Source organism: Cupressus sempervirens, chromosome 1 (assembly GCF_028749045.1).
Source record: "Cupressus sempervirens isolate cs-2001-9-10 chromosome 1, ASM2874904v1, whole genome shotgun sequence".
NCBI classification, from domain to species: Eukaryota; Viridiplantae; Streptophyta; class Pinopsida; order Cupressales; family Cupressaceae; genus Cupressus; species Cupressus sempervirens.
In genome coordinates, this window is record NC_143118.1 from 633,941,036 (window position 1) to 633,960,347 (window position 19,312).

The 19,312-nt window shown below is 37.7% G+C and overlaps 1 protein-coding gene across 3 annotated transcripts in view; it reads right to left on the minus strand.

Annotated features, from left to right (window-relative positions):
• The window catches only part of TEX1 (Transducin/WD40 repeat-like superfamily protein), a 153,685-nt gene that overhangs the window by 17,589 nt on the left and 116,784 nt on the right, over positions 1 to 19,312 (minus strand). The window contains exon 7 of one of the 3 annotated variants that reach the window (XM_089833395.1): positions 18,871 to 18,964. In XM_089833395.1, the coding sequence (XP_089689521.1) occupies positions 18,871 to 18,964 (94 nt within the window). Of the gene's footprint in view, positions 1 to 18,870; positions 18,986 to 19,312 lie in introns of all 3 variants that reach the window. The other 2 variants (XM_089833389.1, XM_089833380.1) reach the window with 2 other exon arrangements.

Sequence of the window (19,312 nt, forward strand, 5' to 3'; positions counted from 1 at the left end):
TTGCCTAACTCTATCACTGTGTTGAACAATATTCTTACTAACGAGCTTGATCATTGGCACTATCAGGCTAAGGGGTAGGTCCATTTTCGTACTTTCTTTCAGACTATGGACCACATCCTGACACTTCAGACTATCATTGAGGAGGCTTGCCACTACTCGGCAAAAATCTATTATTGCTTTGTTGACTTTCGCAAAGCTTTTGATTATGTCCTCAAACAACCCTCTTCTAGAGACTCGGAGCCATTGGGGTTTTGTAATAACCCCAATAGGTTATAACTTCTTCAAACACCAAAAATCTTTATACTTCAGTTGTTTGACATTTCGTCAAACACTTTGCAAGCAAGCTCTGATACCACTGTAATGACCCCAACAGGTTATAACTTCTTCAAACACCAAAAATCTTTATACTTCAGTTGTTTGACATTTCGTCAAACACTTTGCAAGCAAGCTCTGATACCACTGTAATAACCCTCCTCAAATCTGCTCTCAAAGATGCTGATTGAAGGCTCAAAGAATTTTGTCAAACAATTCACATGCAAGAGACATGACTGATATAGTATTTCAGCTTGCTTTAAATGACTTTTTTCCAATTTGCATCAATGAGAATCTAGTGATAGAAGATTACAATGAACTACACAATGACCTAACATGAGTGTGCTCCTAATTTTGACAATATTCAGTGCATATATTATGATCTAAGCATGAGAAAAGAACACCTACAGCCAACTGGCATTTTTGCAAACAATTGGTATGCAAACTATCTAGCTGATAAATAATGAGATTGAATTGCTTAAATGACACCAGCAACTATTATCTTTTTGATTGCAATCAAATTTCTAATACAATGCTCATGAAATATGGCCAAGACTTTGGCATTTACATGGATTACCAAAATGACAATGCTGGTATAATGCACACTTACAGCTGAAACTTATAATACCCTAAAAAAAACAATACTAACAAGGGAACCTGGTTGTAGATGGCTGTAATAATTTTCCTTCAATGCTGCCCCTTCTGCTTTACTTTTTCGAATTGCTTTTTCGGCTTGCTTTTTCGATTCCATTTTTTCCGCTTGTTTTTTCAATTCCGCTTTTTCCGCCTGCTTTTTCAGTTTTGCTTTTTCCGCTTGCTTTTTCGATTCCGCTTTTTCCGCCTGCTTTTTCGGTTCCGCTTTTTTGGACTACTTTTTCGTTTCTGCTTTTTCGAATTGCTACCCTGTTGAATCTCAAGACCATATCTTTCAATGGCGTCAAGATTTTCAGCTTGAAGGGATTTCGTCCTTCAAACTATTGAGACATAACCTCCAGAAAATTCTCCAATTTCTTTGATATTTCCAACCATGCTTAAAAGAAGCTCTTCCATTTCTTTTATAGTGTTCTCATAAGAGCTCCATCCTTTGTTTTCTCAATGTGGGATAAAACATAACTCCCTTTATGTAACTTATGTCTCCAATGTGTTATAAAATAAAAGGGACTCTTTTAATTTAAATATTTCCCACAAACTATAGTCTATGTATTAATAAAGTTAAATATTTAAATTTAACTTTATAAAATAGCTTTATCAATGCAAAACAAATCTTATCAATGATAAACAAGTCTTCTTGCCGATTTTAAACAATTACCATCGACATACCGCTGCCACTGGATGTCCACCCATGCCCAAGATGACTTACTATAAATAGTAAGTATGCCCAAAGTTGCCTCAAAACCCCTCTGAAAGGCCTGCAACTGAAACTATCTAGGCCAAATGGCCTCTAAGCCCTTTTGATGTCCTGGTTAGCCTACGGGACCGTGGGGAAATAGGCTAACGACAACATCATGCTATGAATGCTAAAAAGGGGACATTACAGGTTTCCAAGACTTTAGTGACAGATGTCACATATGAGAGGGTCATTGGCAGGTTCAAGAATCCACAAGGCTTCTCAGACGCCATTCAAGGCACCATCGAGGTGAAGCAAGGATGGCCCTCTCTCCCCTACTCTCTTTGGTATTTGTATTGACAAGCTTGAGACCTTCCTCCTCAACGTCTCCCTTCCGGGTGATGGTTGCTACCTACCCCAGGTTCTAATATCCGTTATGTTCTTTACCGACAATGTGTTTCTATTGGTTATCTCCCTTAAGGGGCTCCACAGATTGCTAGTGGGGTTGGCCTCCTTTTGTTACTCATGGTAGCTTATCGTAAATCTAGGTAAGACTCGGGTAATGGTCTTCAATTGCCTGAAGACTTCTCATTTGTATTTCTACTTTCAAGGGGAGGATATTGAGATTACTTCCTCCCATGCTTGCTTGAGTTAAGTTTTCTAAACCCTATTTCATCTTGAGACCTACCATGCATCCCCGAGTCAACAACGGGCTTGGTTCCCTGGCTATATTAGAGAGACAAAGCTTCAAACATCACTTTCAAGATACTATGACAAAGATGTCCCTCCTAGGCTCTTTGGTCAGACCAAGCATTCTCTATGACTATTGTTTTAAGGCCCTCTCTTCTCGAGTCAGACTAGGCCCCAATTGAGAGGGTACAAGTCGTTTGGCGCATTATTAGATGTCATTGGTCTACTCCTCACAATATCATCTTGGCTGAGTTTGGTGCTCATCCTCTCAGGTTTGTGACTATGTTTATTTGGTTTTGTATCTCCATCGACTGCATGGTTTCGCAGATTCCTCTGAGAGTTGCCACAAATATTCTTATTTGGCTTACTGCTCTTCTGAGGTTGTTACCAGATCCAACCCTATTGGCTGAGCTCGTTATTGGTTTTCCCAAGCTTCTTCTCTTCTTCATTTGGTTGGGATCTTGATGGACAGCCTTTCCCCCTTTTAGTTCTCCCTAGATACCCCGCTCATCTTCTCCCTTCTCAATAGGAACTAAGCAAGCACGTCAAGACCGATAATTACAAATAGTATATCATAATGACATGGAGAAACTCTCCGAGGGGACTCTACCTGAGGATGGCTTTTTATGCTGAGCACTTTATGGCCCTTCAGGATGGAACCATTGCTGTAGTTGGTCTCACGCCCTCTGCATTTCCTTGGGGTCCTTTTGGGTGGGGTCCCATCAGTTGTGTGTTTAGATTGATCATCAAATTGACAAAGAGGACAAGACTTGTCGCCTCTACCCTCTCAAGGAGTTGGAGTTGAAGACACATTTTATCCTCTGTTGCCCCATTTACTATGAGATCCAAGGGAGGTTCCAATGCTTGTTCAGGGTGTGCAGTAGCCTATCCTCTTTCTTTAGTTACACCAACCAGTGGTGCCTTTCGTTCTACATCCAGGAGGCCATGCGGCTACGTGATCACACCCTCAAGCTTTAGTTCTCGCAGAGATAGACTTCTAACTGGCTCATCACCTACTTCACTCTAGGGTCTCCCACTCATGAAACAAAGAGTTTGATTGTACCTTCCTCAAAGCATACTAGATATGTGAGACCTTATAGAGCGTTCACTCGACTGCAGTGCCCTACCTTCAGCAACTCCTTGAGACAGTCTGGGGTCTCCACAAACCTTCGCCCTAAACCATATGCTTTGGTTCTAGACTACATCTCACCAAAGAGGAGTCCCAAGGTTTCGAGCTTTTCTTTTTGTCAGCTTTCTTGTTTTGTTCTTTCCGCAGACACCATTTGGTGCTCCTGTTCCCAATTGTACACTAGAAGAGCTTAGGAAAGACCCTTCGGTGGTCTCTTGTTGAACATTAATAAATTTATCGTATCATATCTTATCTCTAGAAGAAACAAATCGAGGTGTGATCCTAGACAAAGCTCTAATACAACTTCAAAAAATACGCCACAAGGTTGGCAACAAGAAATTATGATTGAAAGCTAACCGAAGAAAACTCAAAAATTGTATGAAAAACAAGAATAAACATAATTTTGGTTGATGCAAGATTGTCAAGAACCCAAGATACCACTACATCAGACACCTCAGGTTATTGAAAAGTGAGCCTTTGAATTTACTGCTAAAGGAAACCAAGATGATTAACCTTAGCCTAAGAGATCCATGAAGAATCTTCCACTAGTTTGTCCTTCCACTTGACAAGATATTATTGATACTATCTACCTCTTGTACTTCAGCCAATTTTTCTATCCAAGATCTCCTCAATCTCCTCCTTTTGTTTGAGAAGATATTGTTCTTTAATGCCTAATGCATCCTTCTCACTAACATTATTCTCATGATACTCATACAAATCTGTAAAATTGAATATAGGTGATATATCCATGTCAACTAGCAACTCTACTTCATATGCATTACTTGAATCAAATTTCCTCAATATCTTACAAGGCCCAAACTTCCTCATGTTCATCTTGTTATATATCTGATAGGGAATCTAGCCTTCTTTGGATGTATCATCCCCTCATCTCCAACCTCGAACTCCTTATGTCTCCTTTCATCTACTCTCCCCTTACACTTTTCATTCACCTTCTCTAAATGCTCTCTGACTTCATCATGCAATGAATCATAGCCTCAACAAACTCTTCTCCTCTTGCACTCCTCTTAGTCTCATGACTGGTATCTCTCAGTTTTGTTCCTCCTTAAGCATTCACAACTGTGAAATGGTATCTTCCATGTGCTCCTACTTACTAAATTGTTATATGCAAACTCTACTTGTGTTGAGACTAAAGTGCCAATTACCAAGCATCTCTCCAACCAAACATCTTAACAAATTCCCTAAACTCCTATTCACCACCTTTGTTTGTCCATTTGTCTATGGATGAAATGTAGAACTACACTTCAACTTCTTCCAAAGTGTCCTCAAAAGATAACAAACTTCTTATATCTATCTTAAACTATGCTTCTAGGCAACCCATGCAATCTCACAACTTCTTCGAAAAAAAAATCAGCTACATGTATTGGATTTGTAGTCTTCTTACAAGGAATGAAATTTGATATCTTGGAAAATCTATCCACTACAACAAATATAGAATCATCGCCACTTCATGTCCTTGGAAAACTAGGTACAAAATCCATGCTTACGTCCTCCTAAGGTTTGTTTGGCACTACCAAAGGTGTATACAATCCTACATTTTGACTACTTCCTTTAGCAACTTGACAAATTCTACAATTTTGAAAAAAATTCCTTACATCCTTACGAATCTAAAGCCAATGGTAATCCTCACTTACCAAGCTTACTGTCTTGTCAATACCAAAGCATCCAACTAATCCTCAACAATATTTTTCCTTAATCGGGTTATCCCTCATTGAACTTCTAGGTATACATAACTGAGATCTTTTGAGTAACATACCTTCTCAAAAAATTAATCTAAACATTTGCTTTGGTATGCTATAGCAGGTTCTTTGCAAGCTTTCCAAGGTTCTACAAAATCAAGATCACGCTCATACATGTCCTTCAATTACTCAAATCCAATCACTCCAATCCTTATCTCTGCCAATAAATTTCTTCTTCTACTCAAAGCATTAGCAACTTTGTTTGGTGTACTACTTACTATGATTCAACACAAATGTGTAACTCTATAAGAACTCAACCCCTCATATGTCTCTAATTCAACTTACCTTGACTACTCAAATATTGCAAAGCTTGATAATCGATGTGCAACACCATTTCCTTTGGCAACAAGCTATGTCTCAACTTCTTCGAAGCTTGAATTATGGTGTAAAATTCTTGATCACAAACTAAATATCTTCTTTTTGAATTAATACTACTCCAATTGCATTTCCACTTGCATCACAATCAACTTGAAATACTTTATTGAAATCTAGTAAAGCCAACACTAGTTGCTCAATCACCTTTTGTTTCAACAACTCAACTCTTACTTACTCCATGAACTTTTAGTAAAAAGTTGTTTATCCATGAAATGATCTTACCTCTCTAGCACTTTTAGGTGTAGGTAACTCTACGATTGTTTGACCATCTCGTGATCCATTTTCAATCCATCCTCTGGGATTACAAATCCCGAATACACTATCTCCTATTTCATAGTGGAACATTTATTGATATTTATCAACAACACCTCCCTTAATCTCTGCAACACTTGTCTCAAATGTAACAAATGATCATCTTTATTCTTACTAAAAAATAGAATGTTATCCAAGTACACAATCACAAACTTACCTAAGAATTTCATTCAATGCCTCATTCATCAGCCTCATGAAAGTACTAGGTGCATTGGTCGGTCCAAAAGGCATTACTAATCACTCATTCAATCTTTCATTTGTCTTGAATGCAATCTTCTACTCATCTCCTCTGATTCTAATATGATGATATCCACTCTTCAAATCTATCTTGGTAAAACACTTAGATCCACTCAAACAATCCATAATATCATTCATCTTACATAAAGGAAATCTATACTTCACTTTGATCCTATTTATGGCTCTAGAATCAGTGTACATACTTTATTCTCCATGCTTCTTAGGTGCTAACACTATTGGTAAGCACATGGGCTCAAAGTCTCTATGATCAAACCTTTCCTTAGCAATACTTGCACTTGTAGGTGAAACTCTCGCATTCTCAACATGTGTCATTCGTTGTGCTACTTTATTTGGTAAACTCTCTCTAGAAATTTGGTCCATCCAATGACTGATACTTCTCATTGATGGTAATCCATCAAGTACAGTATATGTAATGATGTCTTCATTCTCTGACAATAATTCTCTTATCTCCTTAGATTGTTCTCCTTGCAATCCCAAATCAGACTTCGTAGGGATTAGTATATAATACAAAGTGTCATTCTTCAAGCCATCCAAGAACTTTCTTCCTTCAGCCAAAACAATCTTGACACTAGCACAATTCTCATTCCTAGGGCTCTCTATCAAAGGCATTAATACTTGTGTCATTCCATTTGCAACTATGTTATACCTATTCCTTCTACCATCATGCGAAGCTTATCTACCATACTACTAAGGTTTACCAAATATGAAATGACATGCATCCATAGGCATAATATTACAAAGAACTCCATCATGATAAGATCCATTCTTTAAGTTCACTTACCAATACCTTGTGATCATCCTTTATCCATGCAATCTAATATGGTTTGGGGTGCTTCAACCTCTGCAACTTCAATTTGTCCACCAACTCCTGTGATGCTAGGTTATCCAAACCACCACTGTCAATACATCGCAGCATTTTCCTTCAACTTTACACCTTGTCTTGAACGAACTTTTCCTTAGCAGCAGTTCTTGATCTTTTTCCTCATGACATAGGGCTCTTCTCACCGTTAGGACTTCTCCATCCTTTGGTTGATTCCATGATTCAAATAGTTCTTCAACATAAGAAAATCTACCTTTACTTTTCATCCTCTTGTTTGAATTCCTTTGTTTACATTCAAATGTTTGGTGTCCTTCAACACCACACTTAAAATAGGTACCTTTGAACACTCTATAGCATCTCACCTATAGTTACTTGATCCACCACCTCTTTGGAAATTTCTGCCATACCTCTTGTATGAACATTCTTCTTTGATTTTTGCCTTTCCTTTGTTTTGATCCCCATAAGATCTTCTTCCTCCTACACATCTTATTCCTCTTTGAAATCTTCCACCTCTTCTTCGTTATCTATGCTCTTGTCTTTTGTTCAATTTCTCCTTAGCTCTTAGAGCATACTAATAAGCTTCCTCTACATTTTGTAATTTGACGAAACTGATCTCATCTTGGATTGAAACCCTTAAACCATTCAAATACCTTGCAACCTTCTCAATGTCATCATCGACATGACAAGATCTAATATCTAACTTGAAGACTTCCTCAATGTACTCCTTCACATTAAGATCTCTTTGCCTTAGATTCTGCAGTTTCCTAAACAAATTTACTTGATAATCTACACGTAAGAACTTAGACTACAACTTATTCAAATTTTCTCCTTGCCCCTTCTTTGTCTTTCAATCTGCAAAAAATCCACTATAAGGAGGCATCACTTTTCGACTTTGTATACTTCACCTTCTCATCATCACGTGTGTCATCAAAATTTAAGTACTTCTCCATCTCTACGATCCAATCTAGCAATTCATCTAAATCCAACTTGCCATCACAATTAGGTGGACTGAAATGGGGTCTTGCATTTACTCTGGCTATGGCTCTTAGAAGGCTTACATCTCCATGTTCAAGCTCCGGTATTGCTTCTTCTCCAACTTCTTCATCTTATTCCCTTCTTCAATGTTTCTACTTCTTTTCAAAGCAGTTCCCACAAGTTCTAACCTAGTTGCATTATGTCTCAACATGTCCATCATGGCCGAATTTGCATCTCTCCTTGCTCGAACCACCTTTGCACAAGTCCTTAACTTGCCTCATTCAAATGCCTTAATTTCAAAGGTACAATTATGTCTTATAATGTCCACTATAGATACACATGGCTTTAGTTTGTAACTTTGTAGACTCACACTACTTGACAAACCCAAAAATTTTGATTCAACGAACTTGGCAATAACTGATCAACTCAAAAATTACTAAAACTTATACTTTCTTAGAAAAACATTTTGTTTTTTGCATAATTAAAACATAAAATGTATTTAATAAAAAATTGACATCTCAAAACACAAATTACATAATTTTATAGCATTAAAAAGTGTGAAAAAACGTGTTCAAACCAAAATTTTACCCACATAGAATTTTAATTTATGTTTTGCTTATGTCTATAAGAATTTGCAAATTAAAGTTGTAAAAACTCACGGATCTAAAAATCGGAGTCTTGGCAACTCAGAGTACTCAAAGTTCACTAACTATGCATGTGGCTACATGTTCAAAAAAGTCCACCTCTCCGAGATAACTTCATAGCGCTTTGCACTAGTGCAAACATCATGAACTAATCTCCTTTATTATTGAGAATAGGGAGGTCACACATGTCTTCGTGAGTCAAGGCATTTCCTCATTGGAGACAAGGGAGAGAGCACTAGAAACAATTCCACAAAGGTGTTCTAAGAATTAGATCTATGCATAACAACTAGGTTATATCCTTATGGCCCATGGCAGATTTTGGCATCTATGTTAGGGTATAGCTTGTTGGTGTAATAAAATTATTAATTAAACTTTACTTCAATTTACTTAGGATAATGCATTTGCATATTAGTACTCATTGAGACACATAAGAGTTTGCATTTTACTTTAGCACATAGTGTAGGATAAATCCACTTTCACTTAGTTGTTGTCTCATGCCTCTTTGTTTGTGAGATCCACCTTTGTGTTCTAATCACGTTATCGTCCTCCCATTGTTACACATACTTTATTGTACAATAGAGGATGATCCACCTTCAATAGACATGTGGTTACACCTTGTCTAGTTGATGGGTTATGACTTGCATATCTCCTAGTTATCATGCATTGCCTATATATTCAGGGACACCTACTTTGTACACATCTAAATATCAATGGGCAACTTATCCATTATCATTTGATTATTATTAAAATTCTCATCTGATGATCATTGTTTCTCTTGTTTGATTATTATTAAGATTCTCATCTGATGATCATGATCTTTTAAGCTTCTAGATCTTGACACTACATTCATTAACTTAGGCAAATTCTTACATGGTATCAATGCCAAAGGAGTATTCATTTCAAAGCCATTAGAGAGCCTTGTTGCTTCAACCCTTGGAAGGCTGCTATTCAAATCCATGATCAGCACTTTGTGGGAGTGTTTTGAACAAGATTCAACCTCAACATTGCATTTGGGTGGCTAATCCAATGAATTTTGACGATAAATTTGCCTATCTTGGGAAAATGTCAAATTTGGAGCAATTTTTTTGCTAGTCGGACCCCTATTACTTCACTTTGTTGTTTGGAAATGGTTTTTGGCGAATTCGCATTTCAGATCTGAATTTATTTCTATTTCCGTCATTTATTTTTACAGATCTGTATTATTTTATCATGTTTTTATCGGGCAAAAGATAGGCTTATCAAGCTTGTGTGTTGGTGAGATTGGATTGTGCAAGAATCAAATCTGCAAAGCATGGGAAGTCACACCCCGGCCCGCAACACATCACAAGTCAGCAATGAATTGACCAAATTCAACCCCCAACCCGACCAAGTTGTCACAAATCAGCGAGTAATTCGTCCAAGGGAAATTTGTGGCAGATAATGCTAGCCATTCATCCATATCGGCAAGCAAATTGCCCAAATTGGCGAGCAAGAACAGCCAACACTAGTCAATGACTAATCAACATTGTCACCTCTGAGGGCTTGTTTATTTAAATAAGCCAAATGCCTTCCATAGGGTGAATGTGGAACTTAATTCCCACACCACCCCTTCTGGTTAGTGCATCACTGCCCGCACTCCACCACCATCATTGTGTAGGCGCCACCCCACCATGAGCTCCTCTTCCCAAGCAGAAAACAGTGTCGTGTGGCTCACCATGTGGGCACAATGCCACCTACCAAGCGGCAGACATATGCAACATCCAGCACCTCCTTGCAGGCACAAACGACTCAATCAGACCTTGCCACATCATGCAAAAACATAGGCTAACACGTAAGCTAGAGGCATTTATATACATCTTTCGTTGGTTTCAATTTGACGGTTGTTTGGATGTCAGATCTAGATTGTTTTCTTTTTGCTTTGACAAGGTGGGACATCAAATTTAACATATTGTCATCTTATTCTGGCATTTATTTTGACTATAATTTCTAGGCATATTTCTACTATTGTCACAACTGATGGGACGTCAGATTTAACCCTCAAAATTGGTAGCATAAGTAAAGTTTGAAGAATTGGACCCCTCACCATTTGCATTTTAGTCTTTGTAGTCCAACTTTGAGAGATCATCCGAGATCCAAATTGCGTACCATTTTTCTATTTAGGTTAGAATTCCCTGAAGTTTTCAATGGTGCTGTTAGTTTTTTATTTTGATGGACAGAATTTCCAAAAGTGCAGATTTTGGTGATTGTACTTGTCCAATCCTTGATTTTGCAACTTCAAAGGCTTCATTTGGGCTCATGCAGACACATATTTAGGTCTAATTTTTTTTGAAAGTGCATAATTTTTTGAGAACTATCTAGATTTGCTATCAAATTTTACACTTATTTGAACAAAAATTTCACTTTCAAAATTTAGTCTCATTTGGCTCTATTTGGTACTTCTAATGAATTGGATCGTTTAGTGATATTGTGTTCTTATTGTGTGAGTCTGTAATTGCTTCATATTTGTTATTTTAATCATCAAATTAGAAGTCCACTTTGGTTAATTTGAGCAAGTGGCAATTGTACTCACACTGTATATGAAGTGCCAAAATCATCTTTTTTGGGGGGTCTCATTGATTCATTGCATTTTAGTGAGTGCATTGATTAGTTGATCTCATATTCTACTATGGGAAGTACATCATGGATGAGGATAATTTAACTGACTTGACAACATGGAGCTATAAGCAATGGAGTGAATAAGTTCTCACTTATCTTAGTCAGCATGATGTATTTTCATATTTTTATGTGAAAGGACTTCCTTACAACTAGGACGCTGGGGAAATAATTTATTGAGCTATTTTTAACATATGGATATGGAGTTTATAGATTCCCTTGATAACAAGGAGACACCTACTCCTCGTGATCTTTGAAACTGTCTTTAAGGTATGTATGGAGATCCACATGTTCCTCCATTCCCAAAGGATCTAGATACTCCAGTTGCAGCTCCTACTTCTCCTCTTGAGATCACATTCATTGTTGTTCATGATGATGCTTGCATTCACACAGCCATGGATTTGGGTGATTCAGTGCAGCAAGATATACTTTGTCTTCCAATTACCATTCCTTGAAATGACTTCTTGATAGACATTGTAGGTTTGTTTATGGAGTCTTATATTGAGGATTTGGGAGACATCATTAATGATATTCATCTTCTCTTTGTTGAGAATGATCCTTCTTCAATTGTTACAAGGGAACACTCTAACCCTCATCATTCTTCACTTGATCATTATTTCAAGTTCAACATGATTGTGGATACTTTCATACAGCATTTGGAGGTCTTTGTCACTTCACAGAAGATTTTGAATCTTCAGGGATTGGTATTCAGGAGCCTCAAGTTTCGCTTGAGATGACGCGTTAAATGGTTCAAATTGGTCATACTCGTGTAGGAGATTCCTATTTAGTTTTGTGAGACATTCTACATCTTGAGGGTTCTTCCTATAGATTGGAGAGGATTCCTTGATACACTTATGGCACCACTTCTTCCTAAAGGAAGAAATATCATTTAGTTTTCATGGTGCAGCTTCTACATTGATCATGGATCATCTGTCATGGGTGTACATTCTACATTAAGGGGGGGCTTCTTTGCTTCTCTACCTACTTCTTTTGAGAAGGCATATTTGTCTTTGCAGTTTAAACCAAATTCTTACATGGATCATTACCCTCGGTTCCTTGTTTGTCACCTTCTTCTATTGGCCTTGATCCTAATTGGTTAGTGGCATCTTCATCAACCAAGGACATGGCGACACATCGGGAGACTTGGGAGGCATCATGCTTCATTTGGATTCCCCTTCCTTCTTCCTAACCACCATGGGAGGCATTCTTGCATTTGTACTTGGTATATCTTCTTCCTAAGGGGAGAATGTTGTTTGTGGGAATTGAATTATCTTTCGTCTTCAAACACTCACCATTCTTGTAGGAGATCATTTATGACGGGGTTGATATCATATCTCCCTCTTTCCTTCCTATGGGGGGGCGGGGGGGGATTCTTTATTGTACATGCATGAAGTAAGTCATAATGGGGGGGTCTTGATTACTCCATCCATACATGTATCCTTGCTTTCTTTTCCATCTCGCTTTTTGGGGGAGGGTTTTTCCCATAATGTTTTCCCTCTTTCTCTACTTTATGAGAGATTGCATTGCATCTCTTTGGAATATTGTACATGGGTACCTAAGATGCCCTTGTAGCTGGAACCTATCATGCATTGTCATCCAGCCTTGTGAGCTTAAGTGCATTCCCTTAGGTTACACTTAAGGGGTGGCGGGGAGGAGGGAAGGGGGGAGTTCGTGTAATTCAAATTTACTAATTACACTTTACTTAGGATAATGCATTTGCAATTGTCATTAAGACACGGGAGTTTGCATTTTATTTTAGCACATGGTGTAGGAGAAATCCACTTGAACTTAGCTGTTGTCTCACACCTCTTTGTTTGTGAGATCCACCTTTGTATGCAACTGCCAACTGCTCTCAAAATACCAACTTATTTTCCTACATGCCCAACAAATATGTCACCATACAACATACTAAGTCTTGCTCTTGAAATCGAGTTATTGTGGGAAACTAAGGGGAACTACACAGGTGTGCTACAAGCAAAGGCTATTTGGAAAAGCCAATTTATCATGCACACTATCCCAACCAATAGGTAGGGTATTGGAATCACATTTGTGTCAGTAAAAGGTGTTTTGTATACCTTCCATAATGTAATTAGTATTATGTCACATCCCCATACACCACCTCTCTATTTTGTTAGTTACCTCTTGTCCCGATGTAATTTGGACGAAGGAAAAAAAAACTTTAATGTCTTTCAGATATAACACCTTTACTTTTGAAGTATATATGAAATTAATAGTAAGCACTATAAACTTACTTTTAGCAGTTTAATAGCCTAAACATCAATTAATTAGGAATGGTATATTTGATAGTTTCATTTTACTTATGATATGATTGGATGGGTACTTACATATTGTGTTTATTGGACTAACATGGTACTAATGTTATTGTGATGTATGTATGAGTATTGGATGGTCTTGCAGGTACTTGAGGTGCAACAAACAGTGACCCTAGCAAACTATATCGGGAAAGAACTCTAAACTTTGGACCCTAGTTCGCTAGTGGAAGGTTTAGTCAAACTAGTTACATTTTGATTGAGAATCTATCTAACCCAGATAATAAAACCTGACCCATGAAAGGTTAGCCAACCTCGTTTATAGGCCCATGAACCCTCTCACTCCTTTGTAAACGCCTTTAACAAAATTGGACCATACATAAATTAAAGAAAATTGTAATAATAACAAAATGTAAGACAATAAAACACAAGAAAACTCAAAATAGGAGGAAAAAAAATGAAGATGACAACCTAATAATTAAAAAAATAAGAATAATGGAAAGGGGAGGAAAAATAAAACATGCGAGAAAGGGCAAATATAAATTTAAAAAATTATAGGTAAGTGGTTGTTGGCTTTTCAATGGCAGAAGGAAACCATGGACAACACTAAAATGGTGAACTACTTTTCTCTACGGCAGAGACAACCCACAATTATGGAGATTGAGTCACACTAGTTACATCTTTTGATTGAGAATATATCTAACCTAGTTGGTAACGAAGTCAGACCCATGAAAGGTTACCCAACCTCGTCTGTAGGCCCATGAACCCATAGAAGAGGGAGGAAAAATAAAACATAGGAGAGAGCAAATATAAACTTAAAAAACTATAGGGAAGTAGTCCTGGGCTATTCCATGGCAGAAAAAATGATGGACAACATTAAAATGGTGAACTACTTCCCTCTATGGCAGAGACCGACCACAATTATGGAGAATGGGCACCAGAATTGGAAGCAAGGGCCATGAGTAAATGGAGCATGGCCTCCTTGACTGTGGACAGTTGGACATTAACAGAAATGTGGAAAATGGAGGCCAAATGCTAATTTAAAAGCCCTTGCAACTCATGGAAAGATGGGCAGAGCAAAAGAGAAAATAAAACAAAGGGGGATGAGTAGGGAAGAGACTACTGGAAAGCCTAGCTGGGAAGAATAGAGCAGCAACAAGGGAAGGGATTTTATAGGCCTGGAGTGAAATATTGGTGCCAAACTTCAGATTGGACAACTTACATATGCCATCCATTTAATCAGGTTCCATTTCAACCTCTAGTGATTAAAATATCGGAGTTTAATGTTTGAATTTCAGCCTGCAAATTTGTATGCAATTTTATGCATTAGATTGTTCTCTCAAATTAGTTTGATATGATAAATGTGTCAAATATTTGGTCCAGAAATTTAAAAAACCCTAGTAGCTGTAGGTGCTCATTTAGGAAGCAGTCTGCAGATATAAATTTCATTTTATATACTAAACTGGTAGCTTCTAAGTTCTAATATAAATGGTAAAACTAAAATCTGAAATGAAATGGTTATTCAAGAGGAAATCTGCAAGTAAAAAGATAGATAAGAGTTTATTTCTTATGTTTAAATTAACTACAGGTTGTTAGAACTTAGAACAATACAATAAAAATACAACTATTCTTCCCCAGCTAGCATTTATATTTCCTTAGGCTCTACTAAAGTTATCTTAAGTCGGGTAGAGATTCTGCCCTTGTGAGATTAGTTTTATGCTGATATCCAGGTCAAGAAGATTATGCTGTTAGAAAATTGTAATGCTGAGCTGCTGCCTCATAAAGACTCCTAATTTCTTCTTACCCCTGATGTTAACTATTTTAGTTTTTTCCCATATCCTAAGCTAGTATGGAAATTGTAAACTAGCAAACAAAGGATACAAAAGGGAAATCATTGAGTAGGCAGTCATAATGTACTAAATGCTTGACCAAACATTTCTTCCTTAATAATAAATGCAGTCGTAATATTGCTATATTATAAAATTCTTTTACCTTCTAGGAACAATCTCCAGTATACCTAATAGGAAGATGGATAGCATTGTAGCAAAAGATTGCAGCTATTCTCTACATAGCTGGTATTCCATTCATAGGTTGCAAACTAGTGAACCCTTCATCACTTAGCATCCTCTTTTGCTTATTTGCTTACAATAAGTATCTACAATAAAGTCCAAATGATAACGAAATAAGGTTTCTTATGAGCCCCTCTCCATTATGTAAATGCATACATAAACTACAAAAGTACCTCATCACTCTATCTTGCCATTTACATTGCAAAAATGTTGTTAAACCGGTAAGTGTATTAAATTGAGCCATTATATTAAGCCCCTACGTCGCAGTGTGCCACACTCCTTAGAGAATTTGCATGGTCACTAGACATTCAGAATTAAACCTACTCATACATTGATAAACCTATAACAGAAGGCTCCTGCATTATTCACCATAGAGGGACCTATTGCTTACAAGTTACAACTATTCCCTTTATTCAACTTAGACAAATAATTTCCTTAGAGACCTCGGGCTAACGATGGTCCAGAACTGAACCTCTGGGATTATTCAAGCAGGGACCAGCAGTCATTGGACCGTGCCAATGATCGATGCCTGGACTTCTGGTATGGATTAGCCAGCCTTCATCAAGTTCACAGAGGTGAAAACTTGTTGCGAGCTTCCCTGTATATGATACAGGAATGGTTACCCAGGTAGTTACCTTTTTGTGCGGATAGTGGTAACTGGCACTAACCATTGTATTGGAGGGTACATTGGCTGTCACCTACAGGACAAGGGTAACCAATGCCATGTGATACCTAGGATGGGAAGAAGATATCTAATTATATCAAGGTCACGAGATGATATACGTTGGAAGCTGATTCTTCCTCGGTGGACAGACTCATCATTGGTGGCCTATAGGTGATGGTAGTTGGAATCCACCAAGTTGGAAGGTTTATTACTTGGAAATATTCACTAAAGCCCGTATGCCTTGGGATTGGAGGGCAGACCCCCAGTGTAGTATCGGATATACCAAATCCTCTGCCCAAATGACCAATGCACCTTAGCCCATAGTTACCACCACCCTTGTGAGTGCACAAGACCAAAAAATGCATGAGACCCATAGTGTAGTGCGCAATACACAGACAAATGGCAGTATTTTAATTTCTAATCAAAGTGCCCCACAAGTTTGTTGGACAAGTTCAGGAAGACAGATTCTAAAGTTTCATATCAGATTTGCCAGTGATGAAAGAGTCAACAATCAGGCAACTGGTTGCAAGCCTCGTCTATCTTACAGCCACTAGACCAAATCTAAGGTATGTTGTGAGTTAAATCTCTTGCTGCACAACTGCTAATGCAGAATATCAGATTGCAATGAAGCATGTATTGAGATATGAGAAAGGGGCTCAGATTGGGCAAGTTTTGTTGGTGACAGGAAGTCTTCTTTTGGATATCTCTTTACTTTTGGCACAGGTGCACTCGCATGGACCAGTAAAAAACATCAGGTAAAGCTCTTTCCTCGACTGAAGTGAAGCATTGAGAAACTATCCAAGCAGCATGTGAGGCAACTTGGCTTCAGAGAATGTTTTTTCATATGAAAAACAAGCAAGGCATTCACCCCTGTTCTGTGACAACCAAGGGATGCTAAAGCTTGCCAAGAATCCAGTCTATCAAGAGCCAACCAAGCATGTGGAGCTTCATTGTCACTTCAACGTCTTGTTGAAGATAGATTTGTGATGTTGCAATATGTTCCAACCAAGGATCAGACTGTAAACCTTCTAACCAAGTCTCTGAGCCTGGACAAGTTTTTAAAATTTAGTGGGTAACTTGGTGTAGTTAGAATGACTATTAAGTGAGGGTATGAAAGTAAGAGTGTTATAACTATAATGGTCATTTAAGACATATAGTTTCTTTTCAGTAAGTTCCCATTCTTTGTTGCAGTTCTTGATTGTTTCCATTATTGAAAGATCTCCAAGTAATTCTCTATTAAGGAGTATCCCTCTCTTTTGTTAATTATTATTTTACCATTTCACAAAGTTTATTGGTAGAATTAGGAGAATTCATCTCCCAGTGAATAAAAAATTAGAGTAGTCTCAAGCACTATGGAGAGCAATGCAAAATCAAAGCCAAAAAGAGCATAGACTAAAACTAGCAAATAGAGTTGTTGTATTTGATCAAGTAGAGACTTCAGGGGCTAGCTAGAAAGCTCAAACCAGGTATAGATTAATTCTTATCTTAGAGCAGGTTGGAGAAATGCTTTCAAGCTGCAGTTCGCTCTATTCATGTGGATGTACCTAATATTAGATTGTGGCAATGCCTATATATGAGACATCCATACTAGATAACTAGAAAAAAGACAACTACATATGGCTTTCCAAGTGATTATGATTCTTAACCAACATAATAATCATGTTCTTCACTTTAATAATTAAATGTATTCCTTTCAAAAGGAAGACGTTTCCTTCTCTCTGGGGTCTTTCAGAGTTGGTTCTCACCGTCTTCATGCTCAAACAGACCATCATATTGATAGAGGAGAACGGATTTGTAAGCTGTGTACTTTGGCTGAGGTTGAGACGAAGATGCACTTTATTTTCCGGTGCCCTATCTTCTATGAGATCAGAGGGAGATTTCATTGTCTATTCCGAGACAACTTTTCTCTTTCAGCTTTCTTTAGTTATTGTGACCAGCGGTGTCTAGCGCTCTATCTTCAGGAGGCCACTCTGCTTTGTGATAGTACTCTGTAGTCACTACTTCCTCACCGACATAGGTCCGATCCGCCTATCGCTGCCTTTTTTGCACCCTTATCTCCTTTGCGGGGTGTGACTTGTTCTACCAGTTCTGCTGGTCATTCCAGATCTGTCAGACCTCGCAAGGGTTTCTTACGCCAGCGACACTCCTCCATGAGCTCATAGAGACAATTCAGGGATACTGTTCACTCACAGTTTTATCCTTTTGTGGCTGATTTCTTTTTGCCAAGGAAGGACTCATAGTTTTTTTCTTGTCCTCTCTCTTCTTGTTTCTTGTTGTTTTTATGTTGTTCGCTTTTCTCGGACAACATTGGGTGCTCCTGCTGCTGTCAGTTATCTGTTTGTAAACTCTCAATCCCATAGACCTCTTGTGGTCTTTTGTTGGACATTAATAATTTTATCTTATCTTATCTTATCTCCTGATCATAACATTATTCTGATCTAAAATATGTGTAACTTACTTTCTCAAAACATGTAATAATAACAATGAAAATATAGATATGCAAGAATCTAAATCACCAATATACTATGATACCCAATACCACTAGAAGTCACAATTGTACCAATCAAGAATCATGAGTCAAACTACGCTAAGCAATGTAATACTACGTACTAAAAAGAAAAATATAGATCAGTTTACCTTCCAGTGGGATCAATGGCAATGCAGTAGCAACCTGCAGTGTGAGCAACAAGTGTATGAAGCTGTTGAAGAGAAGGATATGCAAGCACTTCAACTGTTCCTGGACGCAAAGCAACTACAAAATAAATGATGGTGGATTGTGTCAAAACAGAAACTATCAAGGTTTAATCTTGTAATATTCCCAATAACCCAATAGAAGACACATATTCAAGCCAAAGTACCTTAAGTTAAAACCAAAATAATTGCAGCGATGGAGAAGTCTAGATGAAAATACCCTAAAAATATAAGGTCATTAAAACTATTTTCAGCTCCTCTTATTATTCATTTAATGGATAGAATCCCAGCATATAGTGTGATCTAAGAAGTATATTTATATTACTTATAATCATACTTGTTCCATCTAAGACCAATTTGTACACTTTGATGTACTACTTGGACGTCG